We start from the raw sequence: 25,499 nt of genomic DNA, 5'->3' as shown, positions 1-25,499 counted from the left end.
AGAGAGCACTTAACCATTCCATGCGGGTTCCATGCGGGTTCCATGCGTATTCTGCTCTACCGGTCACAAACACATGCAAAGTCAAAGCATCAATGTCGGATATGACTTACGTTGGGGCAAAGATCCATCACTTGAAATAATTAAATGAAGGTTTTGAATAGATATAATCTGGTGCAAAATCAGCTTTAAAATAATCCCGGGGACGCTTTGTGCTCTCGTGGTTTGAAATGGTTCAGCTCTCTGTTCACAGCAGCCCTGAGGTGAGCATTATGGTAAAACTACATTCGTTTCGAGTGCTCGACTTAGGTCAGTAAGCATGAAAGTTAAATCTTAGACCTGGCTGATATTTAACCAAAGTACGTTATAGATATATTCACTACAGATTATTAGAATATCTTTGTACCCCGTTTTCAGCAATATTCCATGATTTTTCACGGCGGGGGACACCAGAAATGGGCTTCACAGTGAACTAGCGAACTACTAGGCTACCCATCCACCCCTAAGAGCATCCACCCCTAAGAGCATATGAAATATGTTGAAATGGTTGACGTGTGTGCATGATGTATGGGTCCATGATGTATATTTATGTGTATCATTTATTCATTCATGAAATCAATCAATCATGCATTCATTCTTTCGCTCGTTCATTCATGCATTCATCATTCATTCTTCGTTAATTCATTCATTCTTTCGCACGTTCGTTCATTCATTTATTCATTCATTAAATCAATTAGCCATGCATTCATTCGTTCGTTGTTTGTTCTTTCATTCATCATTCATTCTTTTGCTCGTTCGTTAATTCATTAATTAATTAATAAATAAATCAATTAAGCATCACTCTTTCGTTCGTTCGTTCGTTCGTTCGCTCATTCATTCATTCATTAAATCAATCAACCATGCATTCATTCTTTCGCTTGTTCGTTCATTCATTCATCATTCATTCTTTCGCACGTTCGTTAATTCATTCTTTCATTCTTTCTCACGTTCGTTAATTCATTTATTCATTCATTAAATCAACCAGCCATGCATTCATTCGTTCGTTTGTTTGTTCATTCATTCATCATTCATTCTTTCGCTCGTTCGTTAATTCATTCATTAATTAAATAATAAATCAATTATGCATCATTCTTTCGTTCGTTCGTTAATTCATTCATTCATTAAATCAATCAACCATGCATTCATTCGTTCGCTAGTTCGTTCATTCATTCATTCATAAGCCTGTAACGCCTGGAGTGCGGCGTATGAATTCATATCTCCTGTAGAATAATAAACACTGTTCGATTTACATTAGGACTTGAAAGGGAAATAATAGTTTTCTCTCTGTATTGACAACCATAGATCGGCTTAGATAGAAACGATGGGTCAGTGAAGGCCAGCATTATAAACTACAGAACACTGTCTGTGCTTAGCAGTTGAGTAGCTGGTGACATGGGATCAGTCAGCTATCCCCTGGCTTTATACAGATCTACTGTTCATGCATGCATCGGGGATTTCTATCAATGCGCAATCAGCAACGCAGGTTTGAACGCGCCCCGTAACTAGGGAAGCTATCGGCAAATGTCGGCGACCCTCGGCAAACAAACTTTGAGGTTGACGATTTTATAGAGTCGGGTTGTGATTGTCGTGACTGGGATTTAATATGTGATCGTTCCGAGTTTATACTGACACACACACAAGGTAGGACAAATTGTAGTTATATATTTAATATGTACATGGATGTGTATGAGTTGAATGTCCTCTGATCGTGCACTGGTCTTCGCGGTCGGTATATAAGTAAATATATATACCTCGACCACTTGGCTAAGTAGGCACTTGACGGGTAAAGGCTGTCTCCGTATTGACTGAATGAAATACTGTCTAGGTATATTTACTAATTATCACATTTCTGTCTCATTATGTAACAAATTTGTGAAGGTCCGGGTTAGAATATTGGTCTTTGGTATTCCATGCTTGCCATGAAAGGTGACTCTGCTTTTCGTAAGAGATCGGAATCAACTAACGGGATCGGGTGGTCAGACTAGCTGACTTGGTTGACACATGTCATCAGTTCCCAAATGCGCAGATCGATGCTCATGCTGCTGATCACTGGACTGTCTTGTCTCGTCCAGACTCGTCCTCAGGCATGAGCGTGTGATACGTGTAAACCAGATTTACAGTATGTCGTCTTAATCAAAGTGATATTTGTATATTATAAACATTTACGAGTAGATGGTGTAGTCGGCATTGAATTATTCACGTTTATGCTTTGTGAAAGTATGATCGAAGGATTTTTTTCTTTCTTTTATTTTCTTTCTTTTTTTTTTGTTATGTTCTGTTTATAAAATACTAAGGCTAATATAACATTCTGCCATGACTGGATTGTGATCGGTCAGTCAAAGTTATTTAAAAGTATATAATCACGTTAAATACCTGATTTTCCAACACAGTATGTATTATTTTTTAAATTTTAAATCTTAACGCATATATGAAGGAATGGGGGTAAACGTATGTTTATTTCTTAAGTATACAATAAAATAGAATATGTACACGCAGTTCCTGAGCTAGCAAGGGGTGTGTGGGCGGGGTGATATGGATCTATCCCATATACAAACCTGTGACCATCACATACAATAAGGTATTTTCACAATAGACACTATTGCAGAGCACTGTGTAAGTATGGGGACGGTGAAGGGCCAAGTGGTTAAAGCGTTCGCTCGTCACACTGAAGATCAGGGTTCGATTCCCAAAATAGGTGAGAACCCGATTTCTGGCGTCCTCCGTCGTGATAGTACTGGAATATTGCTAAAAGCGGCGTAAAACTAAACTCACTCACTAAGTTTAGTTACTTGTTATATTTGAACAGTTTGGTAAAGAAACTACTAAGTAAATACTTTATGAACTATAAAAAAAATGCAAATTGCTTTTATCAGAACTGCCCTTTAATTTTCAAAACAGTTCCACGAATATACGGTTGAGGAAACTTGTCTGATGCTTGGCTTGATCGTTGGTAAATTCAAATGTAAACTAATATATTTTATTGAGTGTTTTATGATCCTTTTCACAGATAATCAAGCACCACTGCAATAAACAGTTGTCGTCGTGTGGGCAGTATATCGATCAATGTCAGGGCCTGTGCTTAACGCAACCTACAAACAGATACATTCACTATCATATAACATTATACTGCGTTTAACATGCCGTGATGGATGTATGATAACACATCCAGTCTGACTGGGCTGTTATTGATGAGAATATCTTTATTCCCACGTTATCACGTTATCACGTTTTCACGTTATCACAAATACACTGCTAAGAATTCCATAAAGTGTGTGGTATATATGTCTGAAGTCTGAAGGGAAGATTTATGACGACTGGGTATGCATTTGACCCGGCTGTTTGCTATAGATCTTATAGGTTATCAATAGATATATGGCTTATGGAAACATTCACTGTCCTTACACTCGGACAATGAGCTCTCATACACTCAATTTGTTTCATCAGTTATAAAAATCATGTAAGCAGAGACTGGTACGTTTGATTTATACGTATATATTTCCATTGAATGGAACCGGAATGGTAAACAAGTATAAGCTTATATCAATACAGCATGCAATGGATGGAAGAGTACAAACAACACAATGAATAAACAATGTGAATGGTGTATAAATGTTACAAACGCCAGAAATAGCCCCAATCATTGTTAAATAGTATATCATCTTAACAATTTATTTCAAATTTATAAACGAGTACACTGAAATTATACGTTTTTTTTGTTTACTATTGAGGAAGAGTTGTGATATCTTAAAAATGATTTTAAGTCAAACCCCTTAGTATAAAATTACATAATTTGACGTATATCATTGTAAAGGGTACATGAAATGAAATAATGAGCAGTCTTCATAGTTATGACCACAAGTGAGTAAGTGAGTGAGTTTAGTTATACGCCGCATTCAGCAATAGTCCAACTATATGGCGACGGTCTGTAAATAATTGGGAACCGATGACATGTGTCAACCAAGTCAGCGAGCCTGAGCAACCGATCCCGTTAGTCGCCTCTTAAGACAAGCATAGTCGCCTTTTATGTCAAGCATGGTTTGCTGAAGGCCTATTCTACCCCGGGACCTTAACTGCTCCATTCCACCCCTGGGACCTTCACGGGTCGATGGCCACAAGAGCAAGGAGATGTTGGAGATATGGATCATCTGTATTTGTGATTAAAGTCACTACATTCAACTTGGAGACGAGAATGTAAGATTTGACAAAATCTGTTATCAAAATTAGAAAAGATAGGCACGTTTCCAGTATAGATACATATTGACCGATACAGGCCTAATTGCATACATGATCGTTCACAAATGTTAAAATCATGACAAAAAAATGCACGTACGAAATGCTCAAAATAACACCATTACTGCGTGCATAGATACTATTTGCCCAAAACTGATTATAAGTAACGTTCGAAATTATCGCGGCCAACCGCGGGTTGTTTTTTGCATCGCACTTTCAAATATTTGCATGCCCATGTGACCATTTTTTTTCCAATGGACAGCTGGAATCTTTCCCATAATTTATTTACGTTCAGGAATTATCCATGATCCATCGTGTGACAATAACCAACAGTTTCAGTTTCTGACATTTCAGCAATTTGCGCATCGAAATGTCAACACCAGTCTTCAAGAAATAAATACGTGTCTGTGCGCCATAGGCTTGGAGGATTGATTTTATAGAAACAGTGTGAAACTGAAAACAGTGTAATCTATTTTTTCTCTTGGCCTGCAGATATCATTCAAGCCTGTAGAATTAAAGCCTGGTTGCTGCAGTAGGCACCGATAACCAAATGGCATATTAAAGTATAGCAAACACCGGTGAGAAGGCGATCTATATCTTTGCGTGTGAAGGTGTGTTAGAGCTTACAGAGAATACGGTGTATGAACAGTCGAAAATGATTGTGTTATGCAACTTGGTTATATTAGAATTACATTAGTATAGCAATATTCCAGCATAATCGGGAGAACACACTCTAGCCATGTGGGGAATCGCACCCTGGCCCTCAGCGTGACTATCGAACTCTTGAACCACAAGGCTACCCAACCGCCCCTTTTCAGACTGAAGTCAGTGACTGACCTGAGATTATGAGTCACAATTTCTGCCATAACAATAATAAATTTTATTAATTGAAAAGATTAAGTTTTAAAAAAGCTTGTTTTTTATGCCGAGTTTCTGTAGGATGGTAATTAAACTAAAATGTCAACTCATCTGGTCAAAACCACGTCCGAATACTAGTAAATAAGCTTCATACAGAGAATCGAACGTCAAATACATTGCGTGACGATCGAAACGTGGTCGCACCCTTATCGCATGCACTCGGCCACCTCACCTCTTGACGAATGCCAACGGTGAGATTATATTTAGACATCTGCTCGAGGCATTGCTCTATCGATAAGCATTATGTATAATCTTAATCTCCATAATCAGGTAACGTACACGTGAATAATGAATGGTAATCCTTTTCAGTCTAAACCTTCTGTTATAGGACAGGGTTTATTTTTTCCGAGGTTTAACCTTAAGGCGCACCCAGAATCCAACTGCTATGCTGAAAAGTTGGATGTTTTCCGTTGTCACAGGGTTTTTTTTCTTTGTTTGTTTATTGTTGTTGTTTTGTTTGGGTTTTGGGGGGTTTTTTTGGCGGGGGGTTGTTGTTTTTGTTTGTTTGTTTGTTTGTTTAGGTTTTTTTTGTTTTTGTTTTGTTTTTTTCTTTTGTTTTTTATTTTGTCGCTTAATATAAGGATGGATGTTACATATGTGATAGAGAGGTGCATCTACAAAGCAATGTCTTACACTGCTTCCAAGAGAATCCAAATATATCCATTTCACATAGAGTCTGTAGAGTGAAATTAAGATCCTCCGGAATGTTCAACATTTGCCTAATACCATAAGAAGAAATTAAAGCAAATATAGGATTAGTACTGGATGTGAAAGTGTGGATATAGAATGAGGAAGACTGAAGAGAGGAAAGGAGTAGATGGCACGAGAGGGAAGAAGACGGGATGTGAGGCGTGTCGGTGATACCGTGTTTAAATTTGTTGGGTTGTAAGAGTCGGCATCAATGATGACCATTTGTTTTTAGTGTGGTATTGACAGGACCGTAAATATATTTTTCAATGTAAAATTGCGTGAATTTTTTTATCAAACGAAAGAAATGCAAACTTGTTAGTTGATTATTACATTTATGAAAATACTATTTTGAGAATGCTATGCGAGTGGTTTAACAGAATGTTTTGATTGCGCTCTCCAAGTAAGGTAATTGATTTGAAAATTAGCCGTCACATTTCTGAACATGTATCTGTAAAATACTTAACATTGTCTTCCTAAAATGTAGTAGGTTCATGGCAAGGCGTGGATCAGTATAACGAGGAGTGAGTGAGTGAGTGAGCTAGGTTTTACGCCGCTTTTAGCAATATTTCAGCGATATCACGGAGGGGGACATCAGAAAATGGGCCTCACACATTGTACCCATGTGGGGAATCGAACCCGGGTCTTCGGCGTGACGAGCGAACACTTTAACCACTAGGCTACCCCACCGCCCCTATAAGTACAACGATCCACATAGGCTATTTATGTGGTTTCACTACATTATTAAAGGAGGTTTCTTCTTCGTGTAAAATATCTGATTTTAGACAGATTGCTACCAGTGAAGGTCCGGGTTAGAACTGGTCTTCAGTAACCCATGCTTATATTGACAGACGACTAAAGGGATCGGATGGTCAGGCTTTCTGACTTGGTTGGCACGTGTTACCGGTTCTCAATTGCGCAGATCGATGCTCATGCTGTTGATCACTGGATTGCCCGATTCACTTACTCATTGAATAGACTGCTTCTGAATATATCATATTTCACATCAACAATTTACAGGTTTGTTTTCGTTGAGACTGGAGAGGGGATGGATCGAGGAATGTTGGAACCTCTAACTACCGATATATGTTTTCACTTGGAGTCTTGAAACGTTTCTTCAGGCTAGTTGTTGACGGCCTAATTCCTAAGCTTAATGTTTATTTATTCTTTTGGTGAAGTACTGCTTCGCCAAATTTATTTTTTTCATTTATACGCCCGTACCTTATATTCAGTGTTTGCCTTATTGTAAAACTTTTTTCTAACATAGTTTGAAAAGAAAATGATTTAATACATTAGCACAATAACAGGAAATAGGTACCAGAAAAGGGTTTCACGAACCTTGGTCTTCCACGCAACAGGCGAACCCTCTACGCACTCCGAAAGCCCGGGTTCGATTCCCAACATGGGTACAATATTTGAAGCCAATATGTGGTGTTCGTCCACCCTGATAACGCTTGAATATTGCCAAAAAAGCGGCGTGAAACTCATTCACTTCGTTTTTGTTTAGCATGTGCACATTGATCTACTCCATAATCAAATACAGAATTGTCATCCATAAACTATCTGACTTTTATCTACCAACTTTCGAAATATCTCACAAACCGAAATTGCTTACCCTTTTCCGTAAATCCTTGAGGCATCTTTGAACATGTTTTGTTTTCATCATTTGTGTGTGCGTTGTGCAACATGGCACAATTGACTGCGGTGTGTGAATAGTCTGACAATCAACGATCTACGCAGCCGTTACGCGATGATACTTGTCAACCAAGTCAGTGAGTCTAACCACCCGATCCCCTTACTCGTCTCTTACTACGTAGTAAGCATGGGTTACTGAAGGTCAGTTCGAACCGTGCCCTGTGTGTTTTCTTAAACGTGAACAATTTACACCGTACAAAACACATCTGACAGTATTTGCCTGACGTACATATTCCACCTGCAACTTGATCGTGATGTATAGGCCATAAGATGCGATTGTATGTGCTTAAATATTTTAAAAAGTAATTTAAGGCGAGAATGAGATACGCAATATATGCTAAAATTGACGTAAAGGGTGATAAAGGGGTTCAGCACGTACCAGCATAATTTTAGATGTACATATTTTATTTGAGTTTCCATGGTATCAATTAAATCAAAGTCTGACAACAAATTTCACATTTTCGATGAACACGATGTCGTATCTATTTCCATATATTTTATATCTATCCTGTTTGAGGTAAAGACAACACGTCGATACAAGAAAACTGAATGTACAGTTAGCACGCATCAACATAATTTTAAATGTCAACCAACCATTTTGCAATCCATGATGCTACGAAGGTATCAAATCAATCGACCAAAGAATAACTGGAAGAGTCCATGTCTCAGATATTCATCATCTTCATCACCTTCATCTTCATCATCATCTTCTTCTTCATCTTCTTCTTCATCTTCACCTTCATCTTAAACACCTTCATCTTAAACACCTTCATCTTCATCACATTCATCTTCATCACATTCACCTTCATCTTCGTCTTCATCTTCATCATTCTTTATTACGTACAGATGACCATGAGGCCAACAGTACAACATTACGAAGCAGTAAGGTAAAGACGGGGACACCTCACATTCCCCTCATCTACTTTTCGAGTCTACGTCCACCAGGCTATGGCACTGGTCTTTGTTCCCTTGCGAAGAAGTGTTCACCAGTATTACTAATTAGAACAAACTGAAGTCCCACATCCACAATCCAGTGACCTCACACCTTATCCAAACATTTCAGATGTGGGGAAAGTGAGGTTAAACAGAGACGCAAAGACATATGCACCACGTTGAGAATATAGATCAAAATTGATAAGATTATGTGTTTCAGGAATTGTTTTGATTTCAATCGAAGTCCATACACTTTTTGTAGAAAGATGGTGTGTTAATTTTGAATGTATTCTCTTACAACGGGTCATTCCTGTGTCACATTTGTGACCTATAACGGTACCGGTTCTTTGTGTACGTATGTTGTGCCAAACGTGTAAGGGCACAACATACGTATTTGGGCAGTGTTTGATGAACAGGATATCTCTATTTCAGTGTTGAGAAAGTCTACACAAATTAAGACATGTACAAAATCAACAATAGAAGATTGTCTTTGCGGAATAGTCCGCTCTATATATCTTTCTATTTCTGTTGTTCACGTGAGACATTGTGTGAATTATATATAAAACCAATAGAGGGGATGGTTTATGTGTACAGATAACACTATAGCGAGAAGGTCAATGCTATTAACGGGAGAGAAAATACTTAAACGATGAGGTTACATGGTGACGAGAGTTTGCAAGGTTACTGTGTTGCCAACAGTAACATTAGGTAAATAACACTAAGTCTTTCATAAGATATAAAAAGGTGCAATGAAGTATTCTCATTGCTTTCTTCTCGACGCATCAATAAGTAAACAGTGCTGAAATTGAACATTTTTGGACATGCCGAGGCGTAGGCTTTCTGAAAATACCAGATGGCAGATTACTGGTATGCATGAAGTTGGTTTGTCCCGTCGCAGCCTTGGGTCCAGATTGAATATCAATCACACTGTCATTAGTGGCCGTCTAAGGAAACAGGCGACCACATGTAAGCTATATATTTGTGGATAACACTTTGTTTATAAAGTACCCTTTCTGTCGTGGGAGGGAGGTCCAATAAAGGAAGCTGGTTAACATCATGTAAGAGAGGCTGGTTAACATCCAGTTAGGGAGGAATCTCAACATCAATTAAGGGAGGAATGTCAACATCAAGGTAATGAGGATGGTTAACATCAACTTAGGGAGGATGGTTAACATCAAGGTAATGAGGATGGTTAACATCAACTTAGGGAGGATGGTTAACATCAAGGTAATGAGGATGGTTAACATCAACTTAGGGAGGATGGATAACATCAAGTTAGGGAGGATGGTTAACGTCAAGATAATTAGGATGGTTAACATCAGGTAAGACAGGATGGTTAACATCAAGTTAGGGAGGATGGTTAACATCAAGTTAGGGAGGATGGTTAACGTCAAGTTAATGAGGATGGTTAACATTAAGTTAGGGAGGATGGATAACATCAAGATAGGGAGGATGGTTAACATCAAGTTAGGGAGGATGGTTAACGTCAAGTAAGACAGAATGGTTAACATCAAGTTAGGGAGGATGGTTAACATCAAGTTAGGGAGGATGGTTAACGTCAAGTAAGACAGAATGGTTAACATCAAGTTAGGGAGGATGGTTAACATCAAGTTAGGGAGGATGGTTAACGTCAAGTAAGACAGAATGGTTAACATCAAGTTAGGGAGGATGGTTAACATCAAGTTAGGGAGGATGGTTAACGTCAAGTAAGACAGAATGGTTAACATCAAGTTAGGGAGGATGGTTAACATCAAGATAGGGAGGATGGTTAACGTCAAGTAAGACAGAATGGTTAACATCAAGTTAGGGAGGATGGTTAACATCAAGTTAGGGAGGATGGTTAACGTCAAGTTAATGAGGATGGTTAACATTAAGTTAGGGAGGATGGATAACATCAAGTTAGGGAGGATGGTTAACATCAAGTTAGGGAGGATGGTTAACGTCAAGTAAGACAGAATGGATAACATCAAGTTAGGGAGGATGGTTAACATCAAGTTAGGGAGGATGGTTAACGTCAAGTAAGACAGAATGGTTAACATCAAGTTAGGGAGGATGGTTAACATCAAGTTAGGGAGGATGGTTAACGTCAAGTAAGACAGAACGGTTAACATCAAGTTAGGGAGGATGGTTAACATCAAGTTAGGGAGGATGGTTAACGTCAAGTAAGACAGAATGGTTAACATCAAGTTAGGGAGGATGGTTAACATCAAGTTAGGGAGGATGGTTAACGTCAAGTAAGACAGAATGGTTAACATCAAGTTAATGAGGATGGTTAACATCAAGTAAGAAAGGACTCTCAACACCAAGTTAGGGAGGATGGTGGCGAGGCTACACCACGTGAGAGCGCTGTAATTGGTTTGTAAAGTTACAGACTTACCCAGTAAGACAGTTTAGGATATGCAAAGTAACTACTATACAAGGCTGTATCCTGAAACGACCGTATATCCCCCTATAGATGAGGATACTCACGTGTTTGAAAACGAGATCTCCGTTCACAATTTATTCATATATTGCATGGATAAACTCTATTTGGAATCTGAAAACGTTCGTGCGGCTATGAATATGTATGTCAAACACCTCAGCAAAATGTAATATGATATACCGCTGGTGAGCTTAATCTCAGTGATCTACTTGTACAGTGCATTGATTTCCTGACTTGACATACATTCAGCTCGACTCTGGTCAACACGGGCGAGACAGGTCGAACACACCAGCACGGCTGTAACTTATTGGTGTACTTGTTTTACGGCTCCCTGAACGGTGCTGAAACAACAAAATACTTCCTTCACCTTTTGCTTGATACCCGCTCAAGGCATCGTAAAATCATACTGCGTCAATCACTACTGGTTAACATCATGCGTGGGAGAATGGTAAACGTCGTACATGGGGTGATGGTTAACACCATCCATGGGAGGTCCTTTACAATCATGTAAGAGAGGATGGTTAAAGGGAGTATCTTAACGTTATGCATGGAAGGGTGGTTAACATTATGTATGGGAGGATGGTTAACATCATGTATAGGAGGATGGTTAACATCATGTATGGGAGGATGGTCAACATCATGTATAGGAGGATGGTTAACATCATGTATAGGAGGATGGTTAACATCATGTATACGAGGATGGTTAACATCATGTATAGGAGGATGGTCAACATCATGTATAGGAGGATGGTTAACATCATGTATACGAGGATGGTTAACATCATGTATAGGAGGATGGTTAACATCATGTATAGGAGGATGGTTAATATCACGCTTGGGAGTGTGGTATTATCTGGTACGGAATGTTTAACATAATGTAAGGGAGGATGGTTACCATCATGCATGGGAGGATGATTAGCATCGTGTATGGGAGGATGGTTGTCATAATGCATAAGAGGATGGTTAACATCATGCATGGGAGTGTGGTTAACATCTGGTAGGTTGGTTAACATTACTTAAGGGAAGATGGCTAACATGATGCATGGGAGGCTGATAACATCATGCATGGGAAGATGGTTAAGTTCATGTATGGTAGGATGTTAACATCGTGCATGGAAAGCTCGTTAACATCATGTAAAGGAGGATGATAAAACATCATGTATTGGTGGATGGTTAAGTCAAAAAGGAACCCACACAATGCTTTCTTATTACGTCTTATTACTTATTACGTTCTATCTGCCGAAGGTATCCTGAAGTCACACTCAATCACCGCAGTATGGGGTTCGATATAAATGTCAAGTTATTAACTTCTTCGAGTATACGTTGCCATGGTTGCGCTATAAGTCGTAGATATTTCTGTAGCAATATCTTTGTTAATGGCATGACAAGACTAAATTTGTCGTCTGCATAATGCACACACTGTGTAAGTGTCTAATATAAAAATGTCTCAGGTTACAAAATCCTTTCAGTACGCGGGGTTCGGAGATCTACTAAGTGAGTTGGTTATGAAACGTTTCGTTTCACAGTCACTCTGGAAAGCAATAATGTATACATTTTAACATTTCAGTTTTACATACAATTCAAAACACGAGCCACAGCAACAATAAACACAATTCAAATTAAGACATTAGCTATGCACATACATATTTACTGACCGAATGCTTCGAGTAATGTATTAACAATACTAACAGTCCGCCCATGCAGCGCTCATATCCAGGCACATTGCCTAACATCAAGGGTGGCATGCATTACTATCCCCGGTGATGGGACATTATCGTACTTTCCGATGTTTTGGGGGTTTTTTCAACTTCCTGGGGACATCCATCCACACTGCCTGTTTGGCTCAGTGAGCTAAAGACTCACATTGCCAGCACATCCTCACGGTTACCCATTTCACAACTGAGTAAAGGGAGACAATGTTGATTTAGGTATCTTGTCGAAGGCTACTACGCAAATGTTCCTATCTTGCGACCCGACCCAGGATGCCTCCACCTTCAGTGTGACAGGTACACGCCCTACCACTGCACTATTGCGCTCCATACAGGCGGGTAAATAGATCTTTCAGGTTTCCTGATTGATAATATTAATCCCTACCAATAGAAAAAAGGTGTACAAAGTATTCTAATAAACACGTATTATCATGATATGACAGAGTAAAAATAATCTAAGGATTGATAAATTGAATTGTACATTTGATTTTTTTTCGATATTTCGCTTTAAATGAATTTCAAATCTTCACCTGTTTTGACACGAGGACGTGTTCTGGAATATAGGTTTTGGTCTCCTATCAACATTCTATGTCATCATTTTTAACAATCACCTTTGAGAATTATACTAATAATCATATACACATCAGTGATTCAAGTGACCTTTGAGCGATACGGGTTAGAATTGTTCAAATCTCCATAGTATTATCCAGCTGAGTGTGGACGGTGGGATAGCCTTGTGGTGAAAGCCTTCGCTCGTCACACCAAGGATCCGGGTTCGATTCCTCACATGGATACAATATGTGAAGCCCATATCTGATGTCCCTCGGCAAAACATTGCTGTAATAGTGCTCAGAATGGCATAAACCATACTCACTTACCCCCAATTGAGTGCCTTTTTTCAAACCACACGCCAATAACTTGAATGTGGTAGGGTGGAGAGACTCGTTTTGTAGTAAATACTATTTTCTGACATGTAATATTTTGTATCCATGGTCATTACTCTGGAACAATAAGAAGATATTTCTAACGCAAAATGTCCATATATACGGGTAAGAATTGATCAGCAATCCATGCTTGTAGTAAAAGCGGCTAATGCAATAGGATGGTTGGGTTGGCTGGTTGATAAGCCATCGTGTCCCGTGCCTACATCGATGATCATGATGTTGATTGTTCCACGTGATCGATCTTTTTAAGTTCGACTTATATCTTCCGTGTCACCAGTGGAGCTGTTGTATCACATTCTGGTCCTCACTTTGTTTCAGCAGAATCGTTTAATTATACATAATAAGTTGTATGCTTTTTAATGGTAATACAGCTTGATGTATGCGTTTTTGCAGGAGTGTCACCGGAGCCCAAAGGCAAAGGGTGACACTGTTAGAAAGACACGAACATCAGACTGTATTAGCTGAGAGGAAGCATACAACATATTTATCTTACCGCCATGTTAAACGAACAAAACATCATATCATGCTATGCTCATCAAGCTCGCTACCGACTATTTGACATCTACATAAAATGGCGTCTGCCTCTCGACTGGATTCTTAAAATCAGTGAAACATATTCTGACAAGCTTAAAACTGCTACATCAATCGTGAATCATGTTTAAATTGAGTGTGTAAGCGATTAAATGTATAACATAGTTTAATAAAACTGTGAAAGTTGGTGAAATAGATGTCTCCACATTGAACTAAAAAACTGCTGATCGAACGGTTTTCGAACTCCGTGGATTTCATGCGTCATATTATGACGTCATATGATTCTCAGCAATACAACTTATCTGCGGTGAGTTTGGCGGTTACCGTGGCAGCGGGTAATATTTTTTTCCGTCTGCCACCCCCCTGGGAGGGGTGACACGGAAACGTGTTAAAGTGTCATTGACAAAAGAAATTAAAGTATTTTACATGAAGGTGAGATATAAATGAAATATCAATCAATATGCATTTTAAATTACCAGGTCCGACCATGGCGAGCACAGTCAGCGAGTCGGATGTGAAAGTTGAAACGTCACGCCCACCCAGTGGAAAGAGCTCACTAGGAATAGTCCAGTTCGGTTTCCATGCCAAAACAAGTTTTGATGCTGATGACGCATTACTCCAGACTAGAAGCGAAAAGTTGCAAGTGAAAAAGAAAACCAAAGACGATGATATATGGCGAAAGCCACCCCCTGACTTCCGGGTGGCTGTTTATGATCCTCAACCACCTAAACGCAACACAGTTGATTCCATGCAGCCCTGGAGGTACGGCACAATACCCGGGGAGCGAACCAGGGTAAAGAGGGAGCGAACGTCATTACTGCCGGTCATATTTCGTGACAGAGGTCCAAAGGAGCAAAACTTTGTGACGAGGTTCCACATACCCAGGCCTTTTACGGCTAAGAAACAGTTCGTAAGGGACGGGATGCACCCAACGGAGGAGTATGAGATGCCCCAGAGACACGACTTCAGACGAGTGAGTGAGGGGCCTGCTATCGTCTTTGACGAATGTTATCCCCTGTCATTAGAATATGCAGTAGTTTGTAATGGACCTTGATACTTTTTGTGAAGTTAGTTTAACTTCGCTAATGCTGTGTTTTCTTTTACTCATGCTGTCATAATATATAATATATAATATATAATATATAATATATAATATATAATATATAATATATAATATATAATATATAATATGCGCATCATATAAATGTGTCGCATTGGGCATGGTATTCAACTGACTTTGCCTCCTATTGTATGCCATTCTTGATCCAAAAAGCAGAGTCGATTGTACAATTTGATTACATCAGGAATAAGTGTTTGTTTGACTTAGCATTCGTCAGTCAGTGAGTCAGTGAGTCAGTGAGATTAGTTTTACGCCGCACTCAGTAATATTCCAGCTATATGGCGTCGGTCTGTAAATAATCGAGTCTGGACCATACAATCAAGTGATCAGAAACATCGATCTTCGCAAGTAGGAACCGATGACGTGTCAACCAAGTCAGCGAGTCTGACCACCCGGTTCCGTTAGTCGCCTCTTACAAGCATAGTCTCTTTTTATGGCAAGCATGGGTCGCTGAAGACCTATTCCACCCCAGGTCTGCACGGGTGCATTCATGAGTATTACGTTTGAACGACGTCCGTAACTAATTTAATCTGAACCAGATCCAGTGCTTGACAACATGAGATATGACGTCTATGAATTACTACTAAACATTGATGATACCAGGGACCGTGTTTATGAAGATTCTTAGAATTCTTTCAGTTTTGGTCTTAGAATTCCTGAAATCTGTCTTAGTGATAAGTTCGCTCCTAGACTAATTCTTAGCTAAGGTTAATTCGTTCCGTATGATATCTAATGTCACCACTGTAGTGTCGAAACCTCATGATTAGTTCATCGTCAGCATAAATGCAGATTAGGTGTTTCATACGTATGACTTGAGAAATTCCTTAAAGTTCAGCGTGAAGCCTAAATAATTCTCAAAACATTCTTATGGTTTAGAATTCTCTAAAGCACTCTGCGAATTTTCATATATACGGCCCTGTATTAGCGAAAAGGTGGGCGTATCCCTGTCCCATCGGTGGCACACGTCATAAGCGTATGGTAACGCTAGTCAACTGTTCATTTGGGAAAAAATCGGGAACGTATGATACAAGTCTGTCTGTTTGTGTGTGTGTGTGTGTATATATATGTGTGTGTGTGTGATATGTATGTGTGTGTGTGTGTGTGTGTGTGTGTGTGTGTGTGTGTGTGTGTGTGTGTGTGTGTGTGTGTGTGTGTGTGTGTGTGTGTGTGTGTGTGTGTGTATGTACCGTTAATCTTTTCAAAGCTTCGCAGAGGCCTTGTTACCTTGATCTAACAAGTGAGTGAGTGAGAATGGGCTTACGCGGCTTTTACAAAGATTCCAGCAATATCAAGACGGGGGTCCCCAGAAATGAGGTTCACATATGTGTCTATGTGGGGAATCAAACCCGGGCCTTTGGTGTGACTAGCCAACGCTTTTAAGAACATAATATTGCTGGAATATTGCTATTGGAGGAAAATTGAGCTTACTGACTCACTCACTCATATAGTCAATTGCACGTGTGTTGGGTTTTTATCCTATTTGATGTTGATTCATGTACACATGATTTCCTATCTTATCAGGGCGTAGATTTTCGAAGCTTTCTTAGAGCTAAGATGGTCGTAAGTTAAAGTTAATGTATGGCACTTACGACTATAGTACAGCTAACAGAGCTTCGAAAATCTAAGCCCTACTATGTGTCTTGCCGCTACTTGTCTTTGATGTTTCTCGTCTCTCCCACAGTACCCGCCTATAAAAAGTCTCGGATTGCCAGAGTTCTTGACAAACTACGAAAAGGACCCCTACAACATCCGGTTCAACACAGACCACCGCAATACAAGTATATCGAATTTACTAATATCAATGATATTCCTCAATAGACATCGTCGAAATGACAGTTATTCGTTTTATGAACATTCCTTTGTCTGCCATGATATGAATACAGGCTGAACTATTGATCACCTGAGAGTGTTGTACATTTCGAAATATGGCTTACCCGGACGTCACGCCAATCATAATTCATTCGTTTAATCTAAAATATTAATGTTCCTCCTGGAATATTATCCATCTCAGCGAAGCATGTTTCTCTCGAAATTGTGTTTATATTTTACCTCGAAATATCATGTTGCACGAATTACCCTACGCTTCCATTGTTGTTACGTACAGCGGTATTGCTAAAAGCGAAACCACGTTTCTCACAAAATTGTGTTTATGTGAAAGTGTACTCAGGGTCCCGTAAACTCCATGCTCCCGCAGGTGACTTAAAACAAGATGAAGAGTATTCATAGAGAGCAGACTCAGAGGTGTGAGAAATCGCCACTGGCCTGCTAACAAGGGACCAGTAAAACTCCACTCAGACCATTAACTCTCCACTGTCATTGGCACGACTACCTAATACGTTTTCAGGGTGTCATTTTGTAAATAGATATCACACACACCCGACTTGTATTCAACATTATGTCCAGATAAAATAGTCATCATCTTAGCAGCATCATGATGAAATCCGTGACTGCATTAAAATTTGGGGCTAGTGAAATATTATTGTGGATAGTACCTTTTACGCATAGTTAGGAAGACGGGTAAGTAATTAAAATTAGGAAACTATTTTATAATGTTAAGGAGTAGAGTCTACTTTCTTACTCCATTGTCATTTGTTTATGATGGACGATGGGTAGCCTTGGCACGCCGATGCCCCGTGTTCGATGCCCCACATGGATACAGCGTTTGAAGCTAATTTTGGTCTTCCCGGTCGTGACATTGCTGGAATATTGCTAGATGCTGTGTAAAACAACTCGTTTAAACACTTGTATACGATAGTTTTCACTTCTAGTGTCAAACATGCCTAAACATTTCTTTACCTATGACTACCATGTTTCAATATCAAATTTTAATCCAGCTGTTGTTTATCTCTACATTAATACGTTACAGTACACGGTTTGACGCTGGGCTGCACAGAACGCGACCTTGTGAACGAACGTCAGATGGCGCCGGCGATGGCCTCCAAGCCAAAATACGATCCTGAGCTCATTCTGTCCAGAGATCCCTGGCCTACCAAGAGCGGAGCTTACACAGTAAGTATACCATTAAAAAATGGGGATATTGGATTTACAAGATTAATAGCATGCGACTGATGAAACCAAGGAGGAGGATGAAAGGAAATTAAAGGAAAATGTGACAATTTATTCCATTCCTTTGGAAATGTTAGGAAATAGGTATGGATATATATTACTTTGTCTCTTATCCATTGGCACTGGTTTGTGGTATGCTTGCAAATTGGAATATCCCATACATGTTTTAATGGTATATAATAAACAGTGTGTATTACTGCCAGTAGAGTAAGTGAGTTAGTTAGAAATTAAAATCGAGGCCTATGTGCATGGTGTTGGAGGAGGATCATGAGTGAGTGAGTGCAGATCATGGGTGAGTGAGTGCAGATCATGAATGAGCACTCAGCAATATTCCAGCTATATGGTGGCGGTCTATTAATAATCGAGTCCGGAACAGACAATCCAGTGACCAACAACATGAGCATCGATCTGCGCAGCTGGGAACCGATGACATGTGTTAACCAATTCCGCGAACCTGACGACCCGATCCCGTTAGTCGCCTCTTACGACAAGCATAGTCGCCTTTTATGGCAAGCATGGGTTGCTGAAGGCCTATTCTACCCGGACCTTCACGGGTATAGTGCAGATCATGGACATCCATGTCTCTGGTGGAACCTGCGCAGATCGATGCTCATGTTGTTGATCACTGGATTGTGTGACCCAGACTCGGTTGATTACAAACCGCAGCCATACAGCTGGAATGTTGCTGACTGCAGTGTAAAACTAAACTCACTCACTCATCTTAGTGGAACCAGTGATGCTGTCAATTCTAGAGTTATAAACAGGGCGAATCTGTATTGTAGCATATTGTTAAAGCGTCCGTTCGCCACATACAGATCGGGTTCGATTCCTCACATGTGTAAAGTCCATTACCGAATACTGGTTTACACGGATGATGTTAAAATATTGCTTAAAAAGCGGCGCAGAACTATATTCCCCTCACCCGAATTTGACAAAACGACACTGCTCTTATCGTTGTGGAATGCCTAAAAGGCGGCACTTTGAGCTGCGAATCGCACTCCCTCTGATCATTTATTTCGATGCTCATGTTGGTGATCACGTGCACTGGATTGTCTCGTCCAGACAGGATTGTTAACGGCCCTCTGTCCTGTAACTTGGGTACTGTTGTGCGTGTCGTTAAACAACAAACAAATATGTCAGCTGTTATTTTGGTGACTGATGACCTTGAACTTGCTTTTTTCAGCGTCACCGACGACGCAACCGCCAGCCATACAGCGCGTTCATGGAACGTGTGGAAACGGAGTTGGTCACGCAGTGGGCACGTGAAAAACTGGAGAAGGTATTGCAGGAATACGAGGACAGAAAGCAGACCGTTACAGCGTCCTAACGAAGAGGTTATTTGTTGTGCTCTTCGTGTCAACATGGCGATCAGTCTATTCACTGTACAGTAGACCGAGGTTATAAGACTTTCCTGAGAACGATTTCATGCTCAAATTCGGTTTCGTGCTCAACTCAGAACTCAAAGTCGGTAAAAGGAAGTTATTTAAAAAAACTTTCGTGCTCAACTTGAGCACGGAACAGCTATGATCTCAGTATGCTTTAAACCGTGCTCAATACTCAGTTCAATGTCAACAGTGACCGTTTACCTGCGTCAGATTCCGAGAGTGTTTCGAGACCGTTCGAGCCCGCTCGATGGTTTGGGAGAAGATAACGTCTTGGAGAGATATCGATAAGCCAAGAACGATCGATTTCTTACCTTTCTTGACGGAGGAGAGCCAAACTGCCGCTTGTATTATAAACAAAGAGTACACTGAACATGCTCAAGTCGAATGGTGAACTCAGCTCCGACGAGTGACGACTCAACCCGTTTTATAACTTCTTCTTGAGCAGAGCGCGATTTTGAGCATGAACGCGAATTTGAGCGTTACGTTTACTTGTGTTTTATAACCTCGGGGCCAGGCAGCAAGTTGCTCCAGTCACTCGCCAACAGCTTGGAACAGCACATGGAAACCCGGATCCAGTTAACATTGAGGAAGGAAGATGAATGCAATTCTTCGTGAATATGTTTGCAGTTAGAGTTTTCAAGACGAGTTAAGTTTGACAAAACCAAATACAGGTGTAGATTTGGCCTGTTGAGTAGAAGTGCATCTGTGGAAAGCTTGTTATCATTAATATGGATGTATTACAATTGACACAACTTAATATATCATTAAAAAGTAGGGGATTCATTTTGTGAGCATTCCATTGCCAAAGCATTTGAGATAAAGTAATATATAGCCATACAGATCAAACATTTCCGAAGGCAACGGCACAAATTGTCACATAATTTCTCTTCATCTCTTCATCATCTGTTTCCTCCTTGGCTTCATCATTTGCATATTTGCATCCGTCTTGTAAATCCAATATTTCCTATTTTGTACTTTTTTCATATCACCAAACAGTTAAAAGCATACCGCAATTGACATAACTTTATCGTTAAAACATATCCAGAATAAGGACTCTCGCTGAAACGGTTTATTTCAACTCTGTCATCAGTTCAAGGTCATATCACATTTACAAGCTACTCAAAGACAATCACATTAATCTTTGATCATTACGAGCTGTGACACCAAGGACTGCTAAATGTAAGTTATGTCGAAAACGCCAAAGGGGCATTAATGATTAACTTTTACGCGTGTAGACGCCAAGATATCAGAACTTGTTTGACTATACTACCCATCAAAAACTTAGACTCACTAACATATGTGTAGCCACTTACCTCAGTCATTCTTTCCGGACAGATTTACAACGTATGTCATACTGTTTTAAGGTACGGTTTACACATGAACTCCTGTAAATTGTCGTATTGTAAAACAAATTCGTGACGTTGAAAAACAGTTTTTAGAGTCCAGTAAATACAGAAACTCAGCGAAAATTGTCGAATTCTTAACCCAAATGACATCCAAATGCTGATGTTCATGCACGTGCACATGGTTTTCAGCAGTTTGATGCATCAATTCATCTGCATAAGGTTTGTTAGTGGAGAACTCAATCTTTGATGTAACCATGTATATATGTTTACAGTGAGTCTGAAGTTTTGATGGATAATATATATTGACATGTTTTTTCTTCTGCCGCTTGTGTGCTTGTCTCTTTGGTGGGCGGGGGAAGGGGGGCATTTGGGTGGGTTTTTTTCAATTTTCTTTTCTTTTTTTTTTTTTTTTTGTGTGTGTGTATTTTGGGGTTTGGGGTTTTTGTTTCTTTCTATTTTTATAACTGTTTTAAAAGTATTTCTATGGGAACTTTAGAATACATGATCCATAGAGAGTGAGGGGGTAGTTTCGTCTTACACTGCTTTTAGCAATATTCCAGCAACATCACGACTGGGGACGCCAGAAATGGGCTTCACACGCAGTACCCAAGTGGGGAACTGAACCTGTTTCGTAGCATTGCACACGATCTGATCTTTACGCTAAAATTTTATTTGCATTATCCATATCAGTTTCAAGTCGCCCTTCTAACTGGGTACAAATACCTTCGTCTCAAATAACCTAACTGCAGGTTTTTTGCACACAATCGTCATGTTTTATGATCCAAATTCTATTATCTGTGGAGTCATGTCTCACAATAAGCAATTAAAATGGTGTCTATTTTTACATAAATATACATAAATAGTCACATATGCTCACAAAGCCAAACAGTATTATTTGCTCAAGCGCACTTGCTAACCATATTACCTACATTTTTTAGATAAAACGTATCTTGAATGGGTTTGCTATTAAAGACGTGAAATCATAATTGCTTCGTCTTGTAATCTTTCCAAGAATGCTAGAAATCATCCAGGGCCCTCTTGCACAGAGCGATCTGAGCGCTACACTGATTGCAATTCCCATTCTCCAGCACAGGCTTAACCCCCTGGATGCCGAGTTTTTTTCAGGCGCACATTTTCGTAAGGTTTGACAAGTGAACGTTGTGCGAGATATGCGCTCGCGTGGTACTTCATCAGCGTACGGCTATAAAGTAAACACATTTTATTGCAGGTCATTTTTTATTTTGTGAGTATGATGTTATGCATATGCATTACATTCATTTCATATACACTTATGTCGTTCAGATATCAAGCTGTATTTTCTTCGCTCACACTTTCCGTAAAGATGCCAAATTAAAAAAATCGTAACAGAGTGCTTTTATTGGTGCACGATTAAAAACGGAGAAATTTACTGTTTTTCAACACACACAAAAGTTTTGAACAACTTTTAGAAGAGTCTATTTCTCAAACCCCTGAGGTAGCCGCAGTTATATTTATACCAACGGATAGGAAATTAAATATTCTACATTTCTGTGCAATTTTATAGCCGTACGCTGATGAAGTACCACGCGAGCACAAATCTCGCACAACGTTCACTTTTCCAACCTTACGAAAATGTGCGCCTGAAAAAAACTCGGCATCCAAGGGGTTAAGCTGTAAAGTTCTCAACACTGTACTACTATTAGACTTGCAGTGCAGCGATGTCATAGCATTGTGACGTCATCAAGTTCATGACGTCACGGCATAGTCAGGGCATTGTGCAAAATCTACTGTCAAAATGACATCTCCTAGAAGATATCGCATGATCTCACACAAGCTATATCTCCTGTACAGAATACCGTTTGGGATGATAAACACACAATGTACCCATGTGGAGAATCGAACCCAGGGCTGCGTTTCACAAAAGTCCCCTAAATTTAGGAGGTCGTACTCCATACGACCTTGTTTACGACCCTCTTCCGACCTCCTTTACGACCGTTTCACAAAGACGTCGTATCCATGTCGTACCACGGGGTCCCAAATCCATGTCGTACATCGTTTAAGATGTACTTTGTTGCATAGCATCGCATACAGCGAGACCAAACAGGCACCGGTGTATCTTGTTATTCACAAAGTATTTCAAAATAGAAACGCAGTTTCAATATCAATGCAAATGTCAAGTTTTAAAATGAAAGTACAGGCTATCTTATTGGATTATTGGATTCTCTCACTTAATTACAAAACAAAATGTATAAATCATTTCCAATAATATTATCACTTTGTCAAAATTAATCGCCGTCCATTAACCTGTGTTCATATAAAACTGCATCATTAGTCCCGATGCATTGAATATTGTAAACCAAAAGTTACTGTGTTCTGTAATCTGATTGGTTGAAAAACATGATTAAATGGTATTAGATTCCCGGAAACTGAAAGACTATTCACCGCGTATTGACACGTAAGCAATTGTTTTGTTGTGTCATCAACAGTGGTGATGTCATTCAAATCATATTGTGACGTAAAGTTAGAATGACGTCACAAATGAGCAACTCCAGATGCTACCATGAGAACCAGCTGAAACGGCCAGCTGATGACACTTCACTGCTGTGTCCGTGTTCGATGTAAACGAGTGCAGACACTAAAACCCCTTTGGTTTACTTTTGTGTTTACAATGTCGATAAACATCATGTGTTGGGCAATTTCCGGGTGTTATTGAGTATTTGAAGCAAGGGAATGCATTTGGAACCGACGGAAATTGCCCAACACATGATGTTTATCTCCTAATTGTACAAAAGAGGAACTAAAGTAGTGCTTGCCCTTATGACTACGTTTGAGTGAGTGAGTGAGTGAGTCAGTCAGTGAGTTTAGTTTTACGCCGCACTCAGCAATATTCCAGCTGTGTGGTGGCGGTCTGTAAATAATCGTGTCTGGACCAGACAATCCAGTTATCAACAACATGAGCATCGATCTGCTCAATTGGGAACCGATGACATGTGTCAACCAAGTCAGCGAGCCTGACCACCCGATCCCGTTAGTCGCCTCTTACGACAAGCTGAGTCGCCTTTTATGGCAAGCATGGGTTGCTAAAGGCCTATTCTACCCCGGGACCTTCACGGGTCGACTACGTTTGATCTGCTAACACATGTGTAGAGGTTTAAATATGGTCCGCTACTCGAAATGTGTCAACTTCTTTCGTAACTTTTATTCAATCCATCAGAACCTTTCAAAGAATAAAAACGAATACCCTATATCCACGTATGATGTGATGTTGAACAAGGCTAAAGGTAGATACTGAAATTGGCTTCATGAAGTAATATCTGAACCATACGCAAATATTACATCATAGTATTGAAAGTGTAATCGGAAACTTTTTGTTTACTCTTGTTCATCCGACTTCACCTCAAGGAAATGGCCTAATATGTACAACAATGTTGACGCATGACATGACATCCGATGACCGATTTCTTACAAAATGGCGCCTTCGCTGACAAGGGTACATAGGATTTGCGAGGACTCTTCCCTTGATTCAGGGTTCGTTTGAACATAAATGTAATCAGAGTGACTCTGACCATCTGTGTGTTGCTATATGTTTTCATCGTTTTCATTGTAAGTATGAGAAGAAGCCAGAAATTGTTGTTCTGCGTGATTTGGTTTTGCGTGATTATGGCGTCACGCTACAAGGAAATTTTGACACTTACTTGTGAAGTGTCAAATCTTTGCATTATATTTAATTTCAATTTCCTCTTTCCTGCTACGATACTCTTTCCATACATAAATGTATGTAACAGCCACTGAGCCATTCAAAACAATGAATAGACGGTTGGATGTCGGAATTCGCTACACACTGTAGCAAAAGGTTTTGTTTGTTTACATTTCAAACTTGGGTAACTTTTGTTTTCACACCCAAAATGTTTCGTTTCATTTTATCTAGACCGTTGGTATTGGTGGCAAAGACCACATGTAATATCCTATTGACATATATGGGGAATTCAGTTTAGCGTTTGTCGCAGCTGACTGTGGAATATACATGATGATGTAATAGGCTTCTCAATACCGGCCTTCGCGAAATGAGATTTTATAAACACTATCCAATATGCGCACTTAGTGTTCGTGTGACTATATTTTCGAAAGCATCCCAACCGGTTCTAGGTTCATCGGCAGCGTTTCAAATTTTTCATTGTTAATATCCTGAAAAACTTGTATCAGTGACCGTTAGCATTGTGGGGTATTTTTTTCAAAATATAGTCATACTAATTATCCGATTTTCACATTTGAAATCATACTGTACACCAAATAATGCTGTGGATCATGATTTTGTGTTTTGTCAGAAATGATGGGTCTCTAACGTTCTGCACAGATAGAAAACAGCATGCCTGGGAAATCTATATCTCGACATCATGTCAAAATCATCGAGCACGTTCGACCTGTCTCAAACTTTGTCAGGCCTTATTAGCTAGCGTGTTTTAATCACTTAAAGTACCATAATTGTTGACGCCATCTT

General features: G+C 39.6%; 1 protein-coding gene across 1 annotated transcript; it reads left to right on the top strand.

Annotated features, from left to right (window-relative positions):
* The first annotated feature begins 1,576 nt into the window (after positions 1-1,576).
* On the top strand, positions 1,577-22,008 carry LOC137255944 (putative uncharacterized protein C7orf78). Its single transcript, XM_067793550.1, has 5 exons — positions 1,577-1,677; positions 14,585-15,078; positions 16,907-17,003; positions 18,092-18,234; positions 19,475-22,008. Exons 2-5 carry the CDS (start codon positions 14,593-14,595, stop codon positions 19,616-19,618), a joined length of 870 nt encoding a protein of 289 aa, XP_067649651.1. The 5' UTR covers positions 1,577-1,677; positions 14,585-14,592; the 3' UTR covers positions 19,619-22,008.
* The last annotated feature ends 3,491 nt before the right edge of the window (positions 22,009-25,499 follow it).

Source organism: Haliotis asinina, chromosome 11 (assembly GCF_037392515.1).
Source record: "Haliotis asinina isolate JCU_RB_2024 chromosome 11, JCU_Hal_asi_v2, whole genome shotgun sequence".
Taxonomy (NCBI): domain Eukaryota; kingdom Metazoa; phylum Mollusca; class Gastropoda; order Lepetellida; family Haliotidae; genus Haliotis; species Haliotis asinina.
Note: the sequence above shows the minus strand (reverse complement) of the source record. Positions and strands in the feature narration are given on the sequence as shown.